This window comes from Loxodonta africana, chromosome 4 (genome assembly GCF_030014295.1).
Source record: "Loxodonta africana isolate mLoxAfr1 chromosome 4, mLoxAfr1.hap2, whole genome shotgun sequence".
In the NCBI taxonomy this organism is placed as follows: domain Eukaryota; kingdom Metazoa; phylum Chordata; class Mammalia; order Proboscidea; family Elephantidae; genus Loxodonta; species Loxodonta africana.
In genome coordinates this window covers 66,417,440-66,434,439 of record NC_087345.1, presented here as the reverse complement: position 1 = coordinate 66,434,439, position 17,000 = coordinate 66,417,440, and the positions used below count along the sequence as shown (strand labels likewise).

The window sequence follows — 17,000 nt, the reverse complement described above, 5'->3', positions numbered from 1 at the left end:
ATTTGCAGAACTCCTGTTAAATCTTGTAGGATTTATGTGTTTATGCAATCATATAATCTGTAAATAATGATAAGTCTGCCTCTTTTCAATACTTGTTATAACTGAATTATATCTTAATGCTGTCTTAGTTTCTTAGTGCTGCTAGAACAAAAATACCACAAGTTAGGTAGCTTTAATGAACAGAAATTTATTTTCTCACAGTTTATGAGAGAGACTAGAAATCTGAATTCAGAGTGTTGGCTCTAGGGGAAGATGCCATCTGTCTGATCTTGGCATTCATTGCCGATCTCTCCATGTGGCATCAATCTTTACCCATCTGTGCTTCTTTGCTTCTGTGCCTAATCTGCTCTTTTTATGTCTCAAAAGTGATTGGTTTAAGACATATCCTATACTGATGAGGCTGCATTAACATAAAAACAAAAACCCTTTTGCCAAATGGGATTATATCCACAAATGTAAACAACAACAACAATAAAAAACCCAAACCTGTTGCCATTGAGTGGATTCCAACTTACAGTGACCCCATAGAGTTAGGATTTATAACAAATATTTTTGGAGGACACAATTCAACCCATAACAAATGCTTTGATGAAAATTTCTGGAACGGTATAAAAAATGATAGTCCTTATTTTGTTCCTAAATTTTATTTTGTTTTTACGGAGTACTTCTTGTATTTCACTATCAAGTATAATGTTACATGTTATTTTAAAGTATTCTTTTATCAAGTTAGGAAGACATTTCTACAAACACACAATCACTTTTTTATTAGTTTAAAAAGAAAAAAAAGATAAAAGCTTTTGAAGTAGTGCATTTAGAGAGAGAGTCAATAAAATTAATTGGCATGGTCATGCATTTTTTGTTTTGTTTTTTATGCAAGCTACTGATTCACTTTCTTCTTTTCTTTCAGGTACATACCTATGTCAACACCACAGGTGTGCAAGAAGAGCGGAAAAACCGAACAAGTGTACACATCCCACTGGAGGCAAGGGCTTCTAATGTTGAAAGCAACATGCCAAAAGAGGAGCCAAGTAGTATTGAGGACAGAGACCCTCAGATTCTTCTTGAGCCTGAAGGAGTCAAATTCGTTTTAGGACCAACTCCTGTCCAAAAGCAGTTAATGGAAAAAGAGAAACTGGAGCAACTTGGAAGAGATCAAGTTAGTGGAAGTGGAGCAAATAACACAGAATGGGACACTGGATATGACAGTGATGAACGAAGAGATGCACCCACTGTTAACAAACTAGTGTATGAAAACATAAATGGGCTATCTATCCCTAGTGCCTCAGGGGTCAGGAGAGGTCGTCTGACATCCACCAGTACCTCAGAGACCCAGAATATCAACAACTCAGCTCAGAGAAGAACTGCATTGTTAAACTATGAAAATTTACCATCTTTGCCTCCTGTTTGGGAAGCCCGCAAGCTAAGTAGGGATGAAGATGACAATTTAGGACCAAAGACTCCATCTCTAAATGGCTACCATAATAATCTAGATCCAATGCATAACTATGTAAATACAGAGAATGTATCAGTGCCAGCAAGTGCTCACAAAATAGAATATTCAAGGCGTCGGGACTGTACACCGACAGTCTTTAACTTTGATATCAGACGCCCAAGTTTAGAACACAGGCAGCTCAATTATATACAGGTTGACCTGGAAGGTGGCAGTGACTCTGACAACCCTCAGACTCCAAAAACGCCTACCACTCCCCTTCCACAAACCCCTACCAGGCGCACAGAGCTGTATGCTGTGATAGACATCGAGAGAACTGCTGCTATGTCAAATTTGCAGAAAGCACTGCCTCGAGATGATGGTACATCAAGGAAAACTAGACATAATAGTACTGATCTGCCCATGTGAGCCTGGAAAGCATTATGTTGTTTGCACCTTTGTGAAGTTTTTAAAAATGAAGATGCAAGTGCTTCATTTTCATTTCTAAACACTAACTCCTTTTATAGACTGATAAATTTTTTTCTGAATATTTCATGTGCTTCTTTAACTAAAGGGAATTAACGTAGAGCAGGTACTCATCAAAGAACACTAATTTCATTATATACTACTCGTTATTGTACAGCAGCATTCCCATTTTCACAGTGCCTATTTAAAATGAGAGTTGAAGTGAGTGACATGCTGGTTGATTTTTATCAATATTCTGGACTTATGCATATCATTCATGTCTAAGTCATGGTTGGCATTTAGAACATTTTATAAAGCCTCTTGATAATGTGCATTGTTAACAGATAACTCTAGGCTTTGGAAGTAATATTTATAGATTCACTATTCACGGTATGTGGCCTCCAGTATGTAACATGAGGAATCCTTTATTTCCTTAATTAACGGCTTTTTGACTTGAGCCACAGCGTACGTAAAGGAAAGATAAGTACCACACCTCCTTGTATACCAGTCAGCTCGTTTGCCTTCAGCATTACTAGAGAGTCCTGTGTCCATGAATATGGTTTGCTGTTGGTGTGTTAGAAAGGCAGGAAGGAGAAAAGGTTTTGTTCACTCATCTCAATGTTGTCATTTGAAGGGCGTGCCAGGTATCTTAATCAAAATCATGATAGGCTCAAGAACCAGTCTCAGGTCACTTTACCCCAAAACATTTGAAAAAATGAACCATGATCTGTTGAAAATTTCTCTCCTATAGATTATTAACATTAACATTGTTTTCTGGAGGTTATTTGTGCCATTTGGTTTCCATTTACCTTCAGTTTTTTCCTTTGGTGTTTGGGATGTCTTATTTTGTTGCTTAAATGTCTTTTTCAGTTTAAAATGTCTAAGTTTGTATATAGTTATGAGATTGGATTATATGTTCATTGTTGTTCGGTTTGCATTTTCGTCAAATTAGGATTTTGAAGGTTCATTTGGAACTTACTGTTATTCTGTAACAGGGTTGCCCTTGTCCAGTATTTATTTATATGCTGTTTACTTTTCTAATCGATAAAAACATTTTCTCAATTTTTAATTTCACTCGTGTCCATAGGTGATCTCTTTAGCAGCTGAAAGAAAAAGAAAGATACTTTTAACGTGCAGAATTCGCTAAAGGTACTGTGTTTCCTCTGTGGGCACTCTTCCCAGCACTTTAGCAGTGATTCAGTCAGTCACCTGGCTGCAGTTGTCCTCTGCCCGCTGTGGTGTCCTCAGCTCTGCTATGCTTTCACTTGTTGCTGGACCTTTGATTATCTCTTGATTTCAGTAGAATGTTAATGTTGTTGCCAGCATAGCAAGTACAGTGAAAGTCTTGTAGCAATGAGACTGTGTCATACTTAAGGATTTAGAACGAAGTGAAGTGTATATGAACTGATGAGAGTCCATACGTGAAATTCTTAGAAAATCAAGAATGTTCCACTTGCCTAGACACTAGGTAATATAAGAGAAGGGTGAGTGGAGAGAAGGTTAGATTACCTTACAAATTATTTTACTCTTTTCTCTAAATATGAGGAACTTCGAGATTGTGATCTGGGTCAACCAGATGTAACTGAGGTTAATTTAGCAAGAAGAAGTTTCGGACAAATAGCATCCGACCTGTGTAAGAATGGATTAGCAGAAGAATAGTGTGGGACCATCATAAAGAAAATAAATTATTAAAGGTATCTTCATTTTCAGTGCCGTTGGTTTATGTGCATAGCAGACTTTCTTTTTTTTTTTTTTTTCTTTGACCTTGGTGCTTACTACAGAGTTTGCCCTTCTTTAAAAAAGAGGTCAGTGGTATAGGTGTCCAGCTTCCATTTTTAATATATTGTTCCATTTGTGCTTTCTTTTGAATAGATTGCTAATTGTGCCAAATTTATGTGCTCGTTTTGTAATATGGAATAAGAATTACAATGGAATGAATACACATGGTTTTCTGAGGACAGTCAAGACAGAACACTAACCTCCAAATGAAAGGGCTGATCTATTTATTCATTTTGGGGGTTGGATACTTTTTATTTTTCTTTCTCTCATCCTTTTTGTCTTTTTCTCCAGCTTCTAATTAGTTTTTATATTTTTTTAGGTAACTCCAATATATCATTACAATTTATGCTTTAAATCCGGTGTGCTTTAAAAATGAGAATGGGACCAATTTGATAAGAATTTGATTTTAGGTACTGTACGAGTATTAAGAAGATATATACAACTGGCGTTAATTTCTAGATGTCTTCTGGAAATCACCTGTGTTCCTATTTAATAAAAAGTGATTTAGAACACTATTTGTCCCTTGAAGTAGTCTAGTACTGGGCAGTAAGCTCTTTCCTAGAAGAATGTTCCTATTAACTAGGTGCATTTTAGAATGAGACATTTTGTTGGCATATAATGAATTGTGCCCATTATGTCTCAGGTTTTTGAGACAAACCTAATTTTAGATATTCTATTCTGTTAACAGACTGTGTGATCCCACTTTTTGGTTCTGGAAATATAAATCATTGGTCATAGACGTTTTTCCCCAAATAGAATCCTTTTCCGTCAGTGTAGATCACGACGGCATTTATCTCAGACCAAGGTTTGAAACTGATGTTGGTATTACCTGTGTGTTTTTTCTTAAGTTTTTTATTTCACAGTTTCATCTTCCTTTAAAAATGAAAATATGGTGCCTTCCCTCCCTCCAGAAAGATTGGCAAATTGTTCCCTTTATTTACTGCTGCTGTGGGGTGATGAGATATGCACTTTACTCCTGAAGACTCAGCAAAAACCTTTTCACTTCCCAGTATATCCAGAATAGATCATATTTCGGATTTATGAAAATTTGCCAAGCAATCTTTGTTTTTATACGTAGTAATGTTGACCCCACAGTTCAATGTTATAAGAATAAGTCAAGGTTGTTTGTTTATCCGCCAGCCCCCAAAAAAAACCCTGTGGCAAAGCTTATAAAAATGTACCTCAATAACGTTCTATTAAAAATGGGACAGGGGCCTTATGTTATAATAATTTCCCAGCAATGTGCCACCATATTTTTGCCTCAAGGTAAAGGTTTTTACAAGCTGAAAAGTACTTCCTGCTTTCCCCTTTGCTGTCCATTCTAACCCATAATGCCCCAGTGTTTTGTGCAATGTGTAGTGTGTATGTATATGTACACGTATGTGTATATATATGTATATACGTGTGTGTGTATATGTATATATCTCCTTGAAATAGACATACCATCAGAGACATCATACAGAAGTGACTGATGTATTGCCATCTCATTCATATTTCTGATCTGTGAGGTATATGGTACTAATTACCTTTCCCCGGATGTTTGCCAAATTTGAATAAAGGCATTGGTACGAAATACAGAATGTATAGAAATGTTTTTGGCTTGAAAAATTGACAAATCTTTTATGACATACCACAATATACTCTGCCTGAACCAGCACCCTCTTGATCTTTCCTGTTCGCATCCCTTTTCCCTATCTCTCCTTCCTCATTTTTTGGGGGGGTATGACACAATTCTTTTATAGCATCATTACAATTGCAGTTCTATGACAATTGGACGATTATAGCATGGAAACAAACTGGTATAATAGTACAGTAGTCACCAGTGTGCCACGTTTGCATTAGTAAATGCAAAGTATACATTTTATAAAGGACAAATTTTGTGTTATGTTTTTATTTTCATTACATTGTGTATAATATTGTAAGATTATTGTATGTCCGGATCTGCATTATAAATGTTAAGTTTTTTTTCCTACATAAAGGCATAAATATAGCAACTTTGTGTAAAGGTAGCTTATTAGATTTTTTATTTTTCCTTTTATAAAAAGTTGTCTAACAGTGGGACTACCATTGCCAAATTGTATATGAAATACGAATTTTACCCCATGATTAATTTCTTTTATAAACATTCCATATTTCTCTAATAAAAGACGTGATACTGTACTATGCATAAATTGTATTTTTAATGCTGTTTCATATCAGCATTTTAAATTTTGATTTGTATTTTTAATATTGGCAAAACTTAACCACTGTTAATTAAAACCTCGTCGTATGTGTAACAGCATCATATGCCCTCTATCCGTTTCCACTCTTTGTTCTTATTTCTCCCTACCAGTGCCAACTTCATACATTTTGTAGCATGGCAATAAAATATAACTTTTACACTGAGGCCAAGTGTGGCTTTTTGGAGGAAGTGGGGATGGGAAGATTGCCCTCTAGTTCTTTGCATGTGTCTTTTTTTGCCTGATTAGCCGTGTCTCCAGAGGTTATCTCATTTATGATATAAACATGCTTTTAAGGACAAGTGTGAATGTGCTTTTAATTTTTGTCATAACAAATAACTAATTTTTTATCTTTGGAAAAGCCAGAGTTCTTGAAATACAATCAAACCTTTACTTAAAGAATAAGCTGATAATTGAATTTTGTTAAACAAGGGCTAAGCAACACATTTTTAAGATTCTTATTATTTGTAGAGTATTAATATACTTTACTGCTCTAAAAATTATAGTCTGTAAATTACAGTTTAATCTTAGACAATTTAGGATCTTGCAATGCCTTACTGTTGTCATTTGGGCATAAATTTCCATGATGAGGTACTCAAGTTGATACTGGAAACAGCTGACGATACACTGACCTTAAGCGTTCGTGAAAAACTGTTATGTTGAATGAAATCTGATCAGAGTTCTTACGGTTACTTTGCCCTTATTACTGAAAGTAGATTGCAATAAAATCCCAATAAAAGTTTGGTTGGATATCTATTTAAAGTTTTATTGTATTTATATTCCTCATTGTATTTATATTCCTCACATTTCTTGAAGCTTTATGATAGAGGTTTTCTTAGTCATATCACTGCCTCAGTTTTCAAAGTGAAAATGTAATGAGTTAAGGATTATATCTTCAAAGTGAAATGAAATTAGATTTGACATAACCTCTCACAATTTTATCAGCATGGTCATTCAAACTAGTAGTTCTCAGCCCTGGGACTCCAAACCTGGTTTTAGTTACTGGTTGACAGTGCATAGCCTACTTGGGCACAGCTCAAGATGGAGCTGAAAGGGACACCCAAGTCCACAAGTGATTAGGTGCTTACTATGTGCCAGACTATGGCACACAGAAATCGGTTAAGATGTGGTGCAGAGACTGCATCTTGCAAAATACAGGTATTTGTATTCAGATGTTAAAAACGGTGGATTATTTCTGTGTTTGTCATTTGAGCTCCTTTGAGGGCGTTATCTATTCATGTGTTTTTTAATCTAATGAATAAGCATGAACTAGGCCCTGTGCTAGTAGTGAAGATCACAGTCCTTGTCCTTGAAAGAATTTATAGTCTAGAACAGCCCTTCTCAGCAGGGCAAGCCCCTCCCTCCCCTAGAGAATTAAGCCCTAAGGTATCCATTGTAAATAATGATTTAATTTCTCTCTGATGCCCCTAGAATGATAACTCTGTATCTTAGGAAAATTGGCAAAGTAGTCAGATTCTTAAAAAACATTGCTTTTGAGTTGATTCCAACTATAGTGACCCTGTAGGACAGTAGAACTGCCCCATAGAGTTTCCAAGGAGCACCTGGTACATTCAAACTGCCAACCTTTTGGTTAGCAGACAAGCCCTTAACCATTGTGCCACCGGAGCCCTCAAATGTGTGGTAAAGACACAAGCAAAAGAAGGGCACTTAACTCAACCTGGGAGTAGAGCTTTTCAAGGAAAGCTTGGAAGAAGTCATCCATGAGCCCTTCCTGTGTTAGAGGAGGAGGGGAGAGGGTGTCTTATGGAAGGGGAACAGTATTGCAAAGAGGTATGGAAAGATTACAGTGTTCAATGGTGGCAAGTGGTTTCGTATGACAAGCATAGGGTACAAAGGCAGGATGGGAAAATAAAAAAAAAATAGAGGAGGAGAAATGAGAGGCACATCACATAAATCTAGAATGCTAAGGAGTTTTTATTTTAATCTAAAGGATATGAGAGAACTTGAAGGATTATAAACAGTGGAGAAACTAGTTTAAAAAGATTACTCTGACATCAGCATGGAGGATATATTGGAGAGAATGGCATTTTAATAAAGCAGGGAGATTAGGAAGCTTCCTCAAATAGAGGCAAGGCCAGATAAATGCCTATTCAAAGGCATTCTTAAAGGGAGTGTTTAAGTTATTGCTATGCAACAGACCATCCTAAAATTTAGTGGCTTAAAACAACCGTTTTGTTATTTTGCACGTTGCTATAGATCAAGGATTTGGGCAAGACAGCAGAAATGGCTTATGTCTGTTTCACATGGTATCTATGGGACTAGAACGTCGAAAGTGGCTGCCTCACTCAGGTGTCTTCTGCCTTAGGATAGTACAAACAGCTGGGGCAGGCTGAAACAACTCGACTGGGCTCATGTCTGGAACGTGAGTTCAGTCGTCAGCAGGCTACTTGGTTTTCTTCCACATAGTCTTTTTTAAAAATATATAGAGTTTTTAGTTAAAGTTCACACGGCAAGTTAGATTCCGATTTGACAGTTTCCACACAAATTGTTCAGTGACATTAAATTTATCACACTGTGTCAACTTTCTCTAATTGTGTTCAGTTTGTTCCCTTTCCAGTACTCTAGTTTCCCTGGCTTCTTATCTTTGAGTAATTCTTACTGATGGCTTTTAAGTACCATGTAGTCTTAGGGTCTGTCTCCATGTGGGCTTGCATGGCATCTTAGGGTTCCCAGGAGTACAAAAGCAGAAGCTGCTTGGCTTTCTTGAAGCCTAAGCCCAGAATTGGCATACAGTCGGTATCCACGAGGGGTTGGTTCCAGGGCCCGTCACAGATACTAAAAATCTCAGATGCTTGAATATTTGCACATAACCTATGCACATCCTCCTGTATACTTTAAATCATCTCTAACTTATTTATAATACCTAATACAATGTAATTGCGATGTAAATAGTTGTATAGTTTAGGGAATAATGACAAGAAAAAAAGTATTTTTCCCCCAAATATTTTCGATCCATGGTTGATTGAATCTGCAGATCCAGAACCCATGGATACAGAGTGCCGACTGTATTTTCTATTAAATTATGGACCCAGATTCAAGGGTAGGGTATCAAGGGAAGATGTGAACTTCAGAGGTGTAGTTCAGAGCCATCAATGCAACAGAGAGCCTCAGAAGAAATCACCTTTAATGAGGGGAATAACAGAAATGAAGGAGTCAAGGATGACCCCTAGTTTTATAGTTCGGGTGATGGTGCCAGTTCACTGAGATAAAAAAAAGGAGCATAGATGTTGGCTTGGAGAGAAAGATAGGGTTCCACTGGGGGCTTCGTTCGTGGTCTGTGGGCCATCCACATGGAGATGGTCCAGTAGGTGGTTAGATAGATGGTTTCTGTGTTTCTACCAGCAGCAATTTCCCCAGTAACAAAGCTGAGCAATTTTTTAAAAGACATTATAAAAGGCAGCTCTTCAGAGTACCCTATTTTATTATGATACTTCCCACAACTGAACAAAACAGCTCTGTTCAAATTAGTCGGGCCCAGAGTACAGAAAGGAGAACTCTACCTTTCTTCCCTCTTAACTGACCCTCCTTACCTCTCATGCTGATACTCATCCTTCCTGTGCATAGCCAATATAATGCTTACCATGTGTCGGGCACAGTTCATGTATTAACCCTTTATAACCTTAAGACAACCATATAAGGTAGTTAATATTGTCATCTCCATTTTATAGAAAAATGAAACAATGATTAAGCAACTTCTCCAGGCCTACACTAACTAAACAGGATTGTGAACCAAAATTGTTTTTGTGTGTCTGAACCTAGGCACTCTGGCTACAGTGCTCATGTTCTTAAAATAGTCGTTTCTTGTTCTACTCACTTGACCTAAGTACTAAGGAGTCTTTATCCACCTCTTGGGCCTGTACTTTTGCTTTCCCTGTGGGTAATTCTTTTGCAGGACATAATTAGGATTTTTATTCTCATCTCATTCCTGAGATAACTCCCTAAGGTCCCTGGATGGTGCAAGTGGTTTGCAATCAGCTGCTAACCTAAAAGTTGGTGACATGAACCTAACCAGAGGTGCTGTGGAAGAAATGACCAGCCATCTGATTCCATAAAGATTACAGTCAGGAAAACCCTGTGGAGCAGGGTCTGTCACATAGGGTTGATGTGAGTCGGAATCGACACGACAACGAGTTTTTGTTTTGTTTTAATTACAATTTGTTTCTATCTTCTTTCCTGAGATAACTTCCCAATCAATACTAAGGGTGGTTTTTACCTATTTCCTGATTCAGAAAGACTGGTGATGTACAAGGGCCTAGAGTAATGGGACACAAAGTGGTTCCAGTATATAAATTCACCAATCTGCAATGAGATAAATACAGAAATTGAGAGTGTTTAGAAACTTACAGGAATTTGACACTGCCACAACATCCACGCCTGTGATTTTGTATTTTCCAAAAGTATTGGTCTGAGATGGACTGGAATTTTTAAAAAGTAGTTCTTCACCACAGATGTTTGAGAAGCAATGGCCTAGAGTTCCTGGAGGACCAGGGCTTGCATGACATCTAAGTCTGGAGCTGAGGAGCCATTTGGTCAGTACATACAGATTTGTAGAACGCACAGTATCCCAAGGACAGAATTCTAGGAAACACCTATGATTTTAAAGGACTGGGAGGATTACCTGCCACAATACTGTGCACACAGTAAATAAATGGTTGTTAATAGAACGCTCGGGAAAAAAATATATAACTAAATCTTTACTCCTCCAAGATCAAGCATTTGAGTATAACCTCAAATGCCCTACCAGACCCAATACTTCCTTTGTATAACCAATATTTTATAAACCACCATTACCGTCTTGAAATGAAATCCGTTGATAATGTTGTTGTTAGGTGCCGTCGAGTCGGTTCTGACCCATAACAACCCTATGCACGACAGAACAAAACACTGCCCGGTCCTGAGCCATCCTTACAATCATTGTTATGCTTGAGCTCATTGTTGCAGCCATTGTGTCAGTCCACGTCGTTGAGGGTCTTCCTCTTTTCCGCTGACCCTGTACTCTGCCGAACATGATGTCCTTCTCCAGGGACTGATCCCTCCTGACCACATGTCCAAAGTATATAAGACGCAGTCTCGCCATCCTTGCCTCTAAGGAGCATTCTGGGCGCACTTCTTCCAAAACAGATTTGTTTGTTCTGTGGCAGTCCATGGTATATTCAATATTCTTTGCCAACACCACAATTCAAAGGAGTCAACTCTTCTTCGGTCTTCATTGCCCAGCTTTCGCATGCATATGATGTGATTGAAAATACCATGGCTTGTGTCAGGCACACCTTAGTCTTCAGGGTGACATCTTTGCTCTTCAACATTTTGAAGAGGTCCTTTGCAGCAGATTTACCCAATGCTATGCGCCTTTTGATGTCTTGACTGCTGTTTCCATGGCTGTTGATTGTGGATCCAAGTCAAATGAAATCCTTCAGAACTTCAATCTTTTCTCTGTTTATCATGATGTTGCTCATTGGTCCAGTTGTGAGGATTTTTGTTTTATGTTGAGGTGCAATCCATACTGAAGGCTGTGGTCTTCGATCTTCATCAGTAAGTGCTTCAAGTCCTCTTCACTTTCAGCAAGCAAGGTTGTGTCATCTGCATAACACAGATTGTTAATAAGTCTTCCTCCAATCCTGATACCCCGTTCTTCCTCATATAGTCCAGCTTCTCGTATTATTTGCTCAGCATACAGATTGAATAGCTATGGTGAAAGAATACAACTCCGATGCACACCTTTCCTGATTTTAAACCAATCAGTATCCCCTTATTCTGTCCAAACAACTGCCTCTTGATGTATGTGAAGGTTTTTCACGAGCACAATTAAGTGTTCTGGAATTCCCATTCTTCACAATGTTACCCATAATTTGTTATGACCCACACAGTCAAATACCTTTGCATAGTCAATAAAACAGAGGTAAACATCCTTCTGGTATTCTCTGCTTTCAGCCAGGATCCATCTGACATCAGCAATGATGTCCATGGTTCCATGTCCTCTTCTGAAACCGGCCTGAATTTCTGGCAGTTCCCATCAATATACTGCTGCAGCCGTTTTTGAATGATCTTCAGCAAAATTTTGCTTGTATGTGATATTAATGATATTGTTCTATAATTTCCACATTTGGTTGGATCACCTTTCTTGGGAATAGGCATAAATATGGATCTCTTTCAGTCACTTGGCCAGGAAGCTGTCTTCCATATTTCTTGGCATAGACGAGTGAGCACCTCCAGCACTGCATCTGTTTGTTGAAACATTTCAATTGACATTCCATCAATTCCTGGAGCCTTATTTTTCGCCAATGCCTTCAGAGCAGCTTGGACTTCTTCCTTCAGAACCATCAGTTCCTGATCATATCCCACCTTTTGAAATGGTTGAACATCGACTAATTCTTTTTGGTATAATGACTCTGTGTATTCCTTCCATCTTCTTTTGATGCTTCCTGTGTCATTTAATATTTTCCCCATAGAACCCTTCACTATTGGAACTCGAGGCTTGAATTTTTTCTTCAGTTCTTTCAGCTTGAGAAACTCTGAGCACGTTCTTCCCTTTTGGTTTTCTATCTCCAGCTCTTTGCACGTCATTATAATACTTTACTTTGTCTTCTCGAGACACCCTTTGAAATCTTCAGTTCTTTTACTTCATCAATTCTTCCTTTTGTTTTAGCTGCTTGACGCTCAAGTTTCAGAGTCTCCTTTGACATCCATCTTGGTCTTTTCTTTCTTTCCTGTCTTTTCAGTGACCTCTTGCTTTCTTCATGTATGATGTCCTTGATGTCATTCCACAGCTTGTCTGGTCTTCAGTAGCTAGTGTTCAATGCGTCAAATCTATTCTTGAGATGGTCTCTAAATTCAGGCGGGACGTACTCAAGGTCATATTTTGGCTCTCGTGGACTTGCTGTGATTTTCTTCAGTTTCAGCTTGAACTTGCATATGAGCAATTGATGGTCTGTTCCACAGTTGGCCCCTGGCCTCGTTCTGACTGATGATATTGAGCTTTTGCATCATCTCTTTCCACAGATGTAGTCAATTTGATTTCTGTGTGTTCCATCTGGTGAGGTCCATGTGTATAGTCACCATTTATGTTGGTGAAAGAAGGTATTTGCAATGAAGAAGTCATTGGTCTTGCAAAATTCTATCATTCAATCTCTTGTATTGTTTCTATCACCAAGGCCATATTTTCCAACTACTGATCCTTCTTGTTTCCAACTTTCACATTCCAATCGCCAGTAATCATCAATGCATCTTGGTTGCATGTTTGATCAATTTCAGACTGCAGCAGGTGATAAAAATCTTCCATTTCTTCATCTTTGGCCCTAGTGGTTGGTGCTTAAATTTGAATAATAGTCGTATTAACTGGTCTTCTTTGTAGGCGTATGGATGTTATCCTATCACTGACAGCGTTGTACTTCAGGATAGATCTTGAAACGTTCTTTTTGTTGACAAATGGAACACCATTCCTCTTCAAGTTGTCGTTCCCAGCACGGTAGACTATACGATTGTCCAATTCAAAATGGCCAATAACCAGTCCATTTCAGCTCACTAATGCCTAGGATATCGATGTTTATGCATTCCATTTTTGATGATTTTCGATTTTCCTAGATTGATACTTTGTACATTCCAGGTTCCGATTATTAATGGATGTTTGCAGCTGTTTCTTCTCATTTTGAGTCATGCCACATCAGCGAATGAAGGTCTCGAAAGCTTTACTCCATCCACGTCATTAAGGTCAACTCTACTTTGAGGAGGCAGCTCTTCCCCAGTCATCTTTTGAGTGCCTTTCAACCTGGGGGGCTCATCTTCCAGCACTATATCAGACCATGTTCCACAGCTATTCATAAGTTTTTCACTGGCTAATGCTTTTCAGAAGTAGACTGCTGGGTCCTTCTTCCTAGTCTGTCTTAGTCTGGAAGCTCAGCTGAAACCTGTCCTCTATGGGTGACCCTGCTGGTATCTGAACACTGGCGGCATAGCTTCCAGCATCACAGCAATACGCAAACCCCCACAGTACGGCAAACTGACAGACATGTGGGGGATGGATTGAATTATGTCCCCCCAAAATGTGTGTATTAACTTGGTTTGGCCATGATTCCCAGTACTGTGTGGTTGTCCTCCAATTTGTGATTGTAATATTATGTCGAGAGGATTAGGGTGGGAGTGCAACACCACCCTTACTTAGGTCACCTCCCTGATGCAGTGTAAAGGTAGTTTTCCTGGGGTGTGGCCTGCACCACCTTTTATGTCTTGAGAGATAAAAGGAAAGAGAAGCAAGCAGAGAGTTGGGGACCTCATAACACCAAGACGGCAGTGCTGGGAGCAGAGTGCGTCCTTTGGACCCGGGGTCCCTGTGGGCAGAAGCTCCTGGTCTGGGGGAACAGTGATGAGAAGGCAACAGAAAGAGAAAGCCTTGCCCTGGAGCTGACCCGCTGAATTTGGACTTTTAGCTTACTTTACTGTGAAAAAATAAACTTCTCTTTGTTAAAGTCATCCACTTGTGGTATTTCTGTTACAGCAGGACTAGATAACTAAGACACTGTACATAGAAAAAGAGGCAATCGTTCGTACAAACTAAAGACTAACCCAGAACTGAAAACATTCCTGAAGCCCACTTTTCAGAAAAAGATTAGACAGGCCTATAAAACAAAAAATAACACACGTGATGAATGTGCTTCTTAGTTCAATCAAATATAAGAGACCAATGGGGAGCTCCTGTCCAAAAGCAGGATGAGAAGGCAGGAAGAGACAGGAGCTGGACTAATGGACACAGGAAACCCGGGGTGAAAAGGGGGAGCATGCTGTCACATTGTGGGGATTGCAACCAACTTCATGAAATAATACATGCATACATTTTTGAATGAGTAAAAAAAAAGGGGGGGGAATACAGTGTAGTTTAAAATCAGGAAAGGTGTGCATCAGGGTTGTATCCTTTCACCATACTTATTCAATCTGTATGCTGAAAAAATAATACGAGAAGCTGGACTATATTAAGAAGAACTTGGCATAAGGATTGGAGGGAGATTCATTAACAACCTGTGATGTGCAGATGACACAACCTTGCTTGCTGCAAGCAAAGAGGATTTGAAGCACTTATTGACGAAGATCGAAGACTACCGCCTTCAGTATGGATTGCACCTCAACATAAAGAAAACAAAAATCCTCACAACTGGACCAATAAATAACATCATGATAAATGGAGAAAAGATTGAGGTTGCCAAAAATTTCATTTTACTTGGATCCACAATCAACACCCATGGAAGCAGCAGTCAAGAAATCAAACAACTCATTGCAATGGGCACTGCTGCAAAAGATCTATTTAAAGTGTTAAAAAAGCAAAGATGTCAGTTTAAGGACTAAGGTGTGCCTAACCCAAGCCATGGTATTTTCATTTGCCTCATATGCACGTGGAAGCTGAGCCAACGAATAAGGAAGACCAGGGAATTGATGCCTTTGAATTATGGTGTTGGTGAAGACTATTGAATACACCATGGATTGCCAAAAAAATGAACAAATCCGTCTTGGAAGAAGCAAGGGTGGCAAGAGTACATCTCACATACTTTGGACATGTTATCAGGAGGAAGCAATCCCTGGAGAAAGACATTATGCTTGGTAAAGTAGACGGTAACCGAAAAATAGGAAGACCCTCAACGAGATGGATTGACACAGTGGCTAAAACAATGGGCTGAAGCATAACAATTGTGAGGATGGCACAGGAATGGGCAGTGCTTCCTTCTGTTGCATATAGGGTCACTATGAGCTGAAACCCACTCGATGGCACCTAACAACAAGAACAACATTATGAAAGCAGTCAAAGACAGTACAGTAATGAATGGGTATGCCTATGTTTCAATAAATGTTTATTTATGAACACTGAAATTTGAATTTCATATAAATTTCATGTGTCATGCCATTTTATTGTTTTTCAACCATTTAAAAAAGTTAAAAAACCATTCTTAGCTCTCAGGTCACACAAAACTAGGCCACAGGCTGGATTTGGTTCCCCCATAGTTTGCCAATCCTTTTTTTTAGTGTAAACTACCCCACTTAGTGTATATCTGAAGGGTAGAACACTTGTAAATTTAATGTTAGCAGTTGTAAAAAATGTAGGAGCTTGCTAAGTAATCAGTTAGCCAAAGAAAGAAAAGTGGGTATCAGTGAATGATACAAAACCCATGGACTTTTTTAATATACAAAAAACTGGCTTTAGATGTCCTGGAGGGTGGGAAAGTAGAAAACTGTTTGTAATACCGTGGAATATTCGTCATTGATCTTCATCTCTGCCAAGATGTTTTTGTTGTTGTGTGCCCTCCAGTCGATTCCAACTTACAGCGACCCTATAGGACAGAGTAGAACTGGCCCTTAGGGTTTGCTAGGCTGTAAAGCTTTATGGGCGGACCTACCAGCGGCTCCGTGGGAGAAAAAGACAAAGTCATTATGTAAGAGTGTACTAGTCATCTCCACTAGTGGAAGACACAATAAAAGCAAAATACAAAGCCTATTGAAAAGGAGCGAACAGGCCAAAGATAAAGTAAACGTTCCCATTAGAGTTCACAAAACCTTGCCCTGCTGTGCAGTCAACGTCCAATCAGAAACAGTTCTAAAATTCAGTAAAAGGAAAGCAAGTCGGCCTCCGTTATGCTCAATAAATAAATGCTTAAAATTAAAAAAGCAATAAAAAATATTTAGGAATATGACGGCAAATAATCTCACACACATGCTAAAAAAACTTAAAGTGTGCTTGCCTCTGGGGAGAGGAAGTGATGAGGCAGGGAAATTATATTTTTTATTACTACTATATATTTTTTTTCATATGACGATTTAAACTGCGTATGTGTTATTTGCAAAATTTTAAAAGTTAAATTTAAGGAAAAGTTTAAAACATGAACCAGAACTCGGTTGCTATAGCAACCCGGCAGCGCGGCGTCTGTTTTTCAAAGACTTTTTCTTTTTTTAGTTCTAATCCGCCCAGCCTCAAGCAAAATTTCAGACTCCTCCCTTTCCTCCTCCCTACTGAGCGGGTCCAATATGACAGGCTGCGTTTACCGCCCTCCAGGCTTCTCTCAAAGTGTCAACCCCTCCCTTCCTCCGCAGGCGGTGGCACCAAGCAGGAA

The 17,000-nt window shown here is 38.7% G+C and overlaps 1 protein-coding gene across 6 annotated transcripts in view; it reads left to right on the top strand.

Moving 5' to 3' along the window:
• The window catches only part of FRS2 (fibroblast growth factor receptor substrate 2), a 119,253-nt gene extending 112,605 nt beyond the window's left edge, over positions 1–6,648 (top strand). For all 6 annotated transcript variants that reach the window (XM_023558788.2, XM_064283890.1, XM_023558791.2 and 3 more), the window contains one exon: positions 908–6,648. In XM_023558788.2, the coding sequence (XP_023414556.1) occupies positions 908–1,858 (951 nt within the window). In that variant the 3' untranslated portion in view covers positions 1,859–6,648. The remainder of the gene's footprint in view (positions 1–907) is intronic.
• Positions 6,649–17,000: the final 10,352 nt, after the last annotated feature.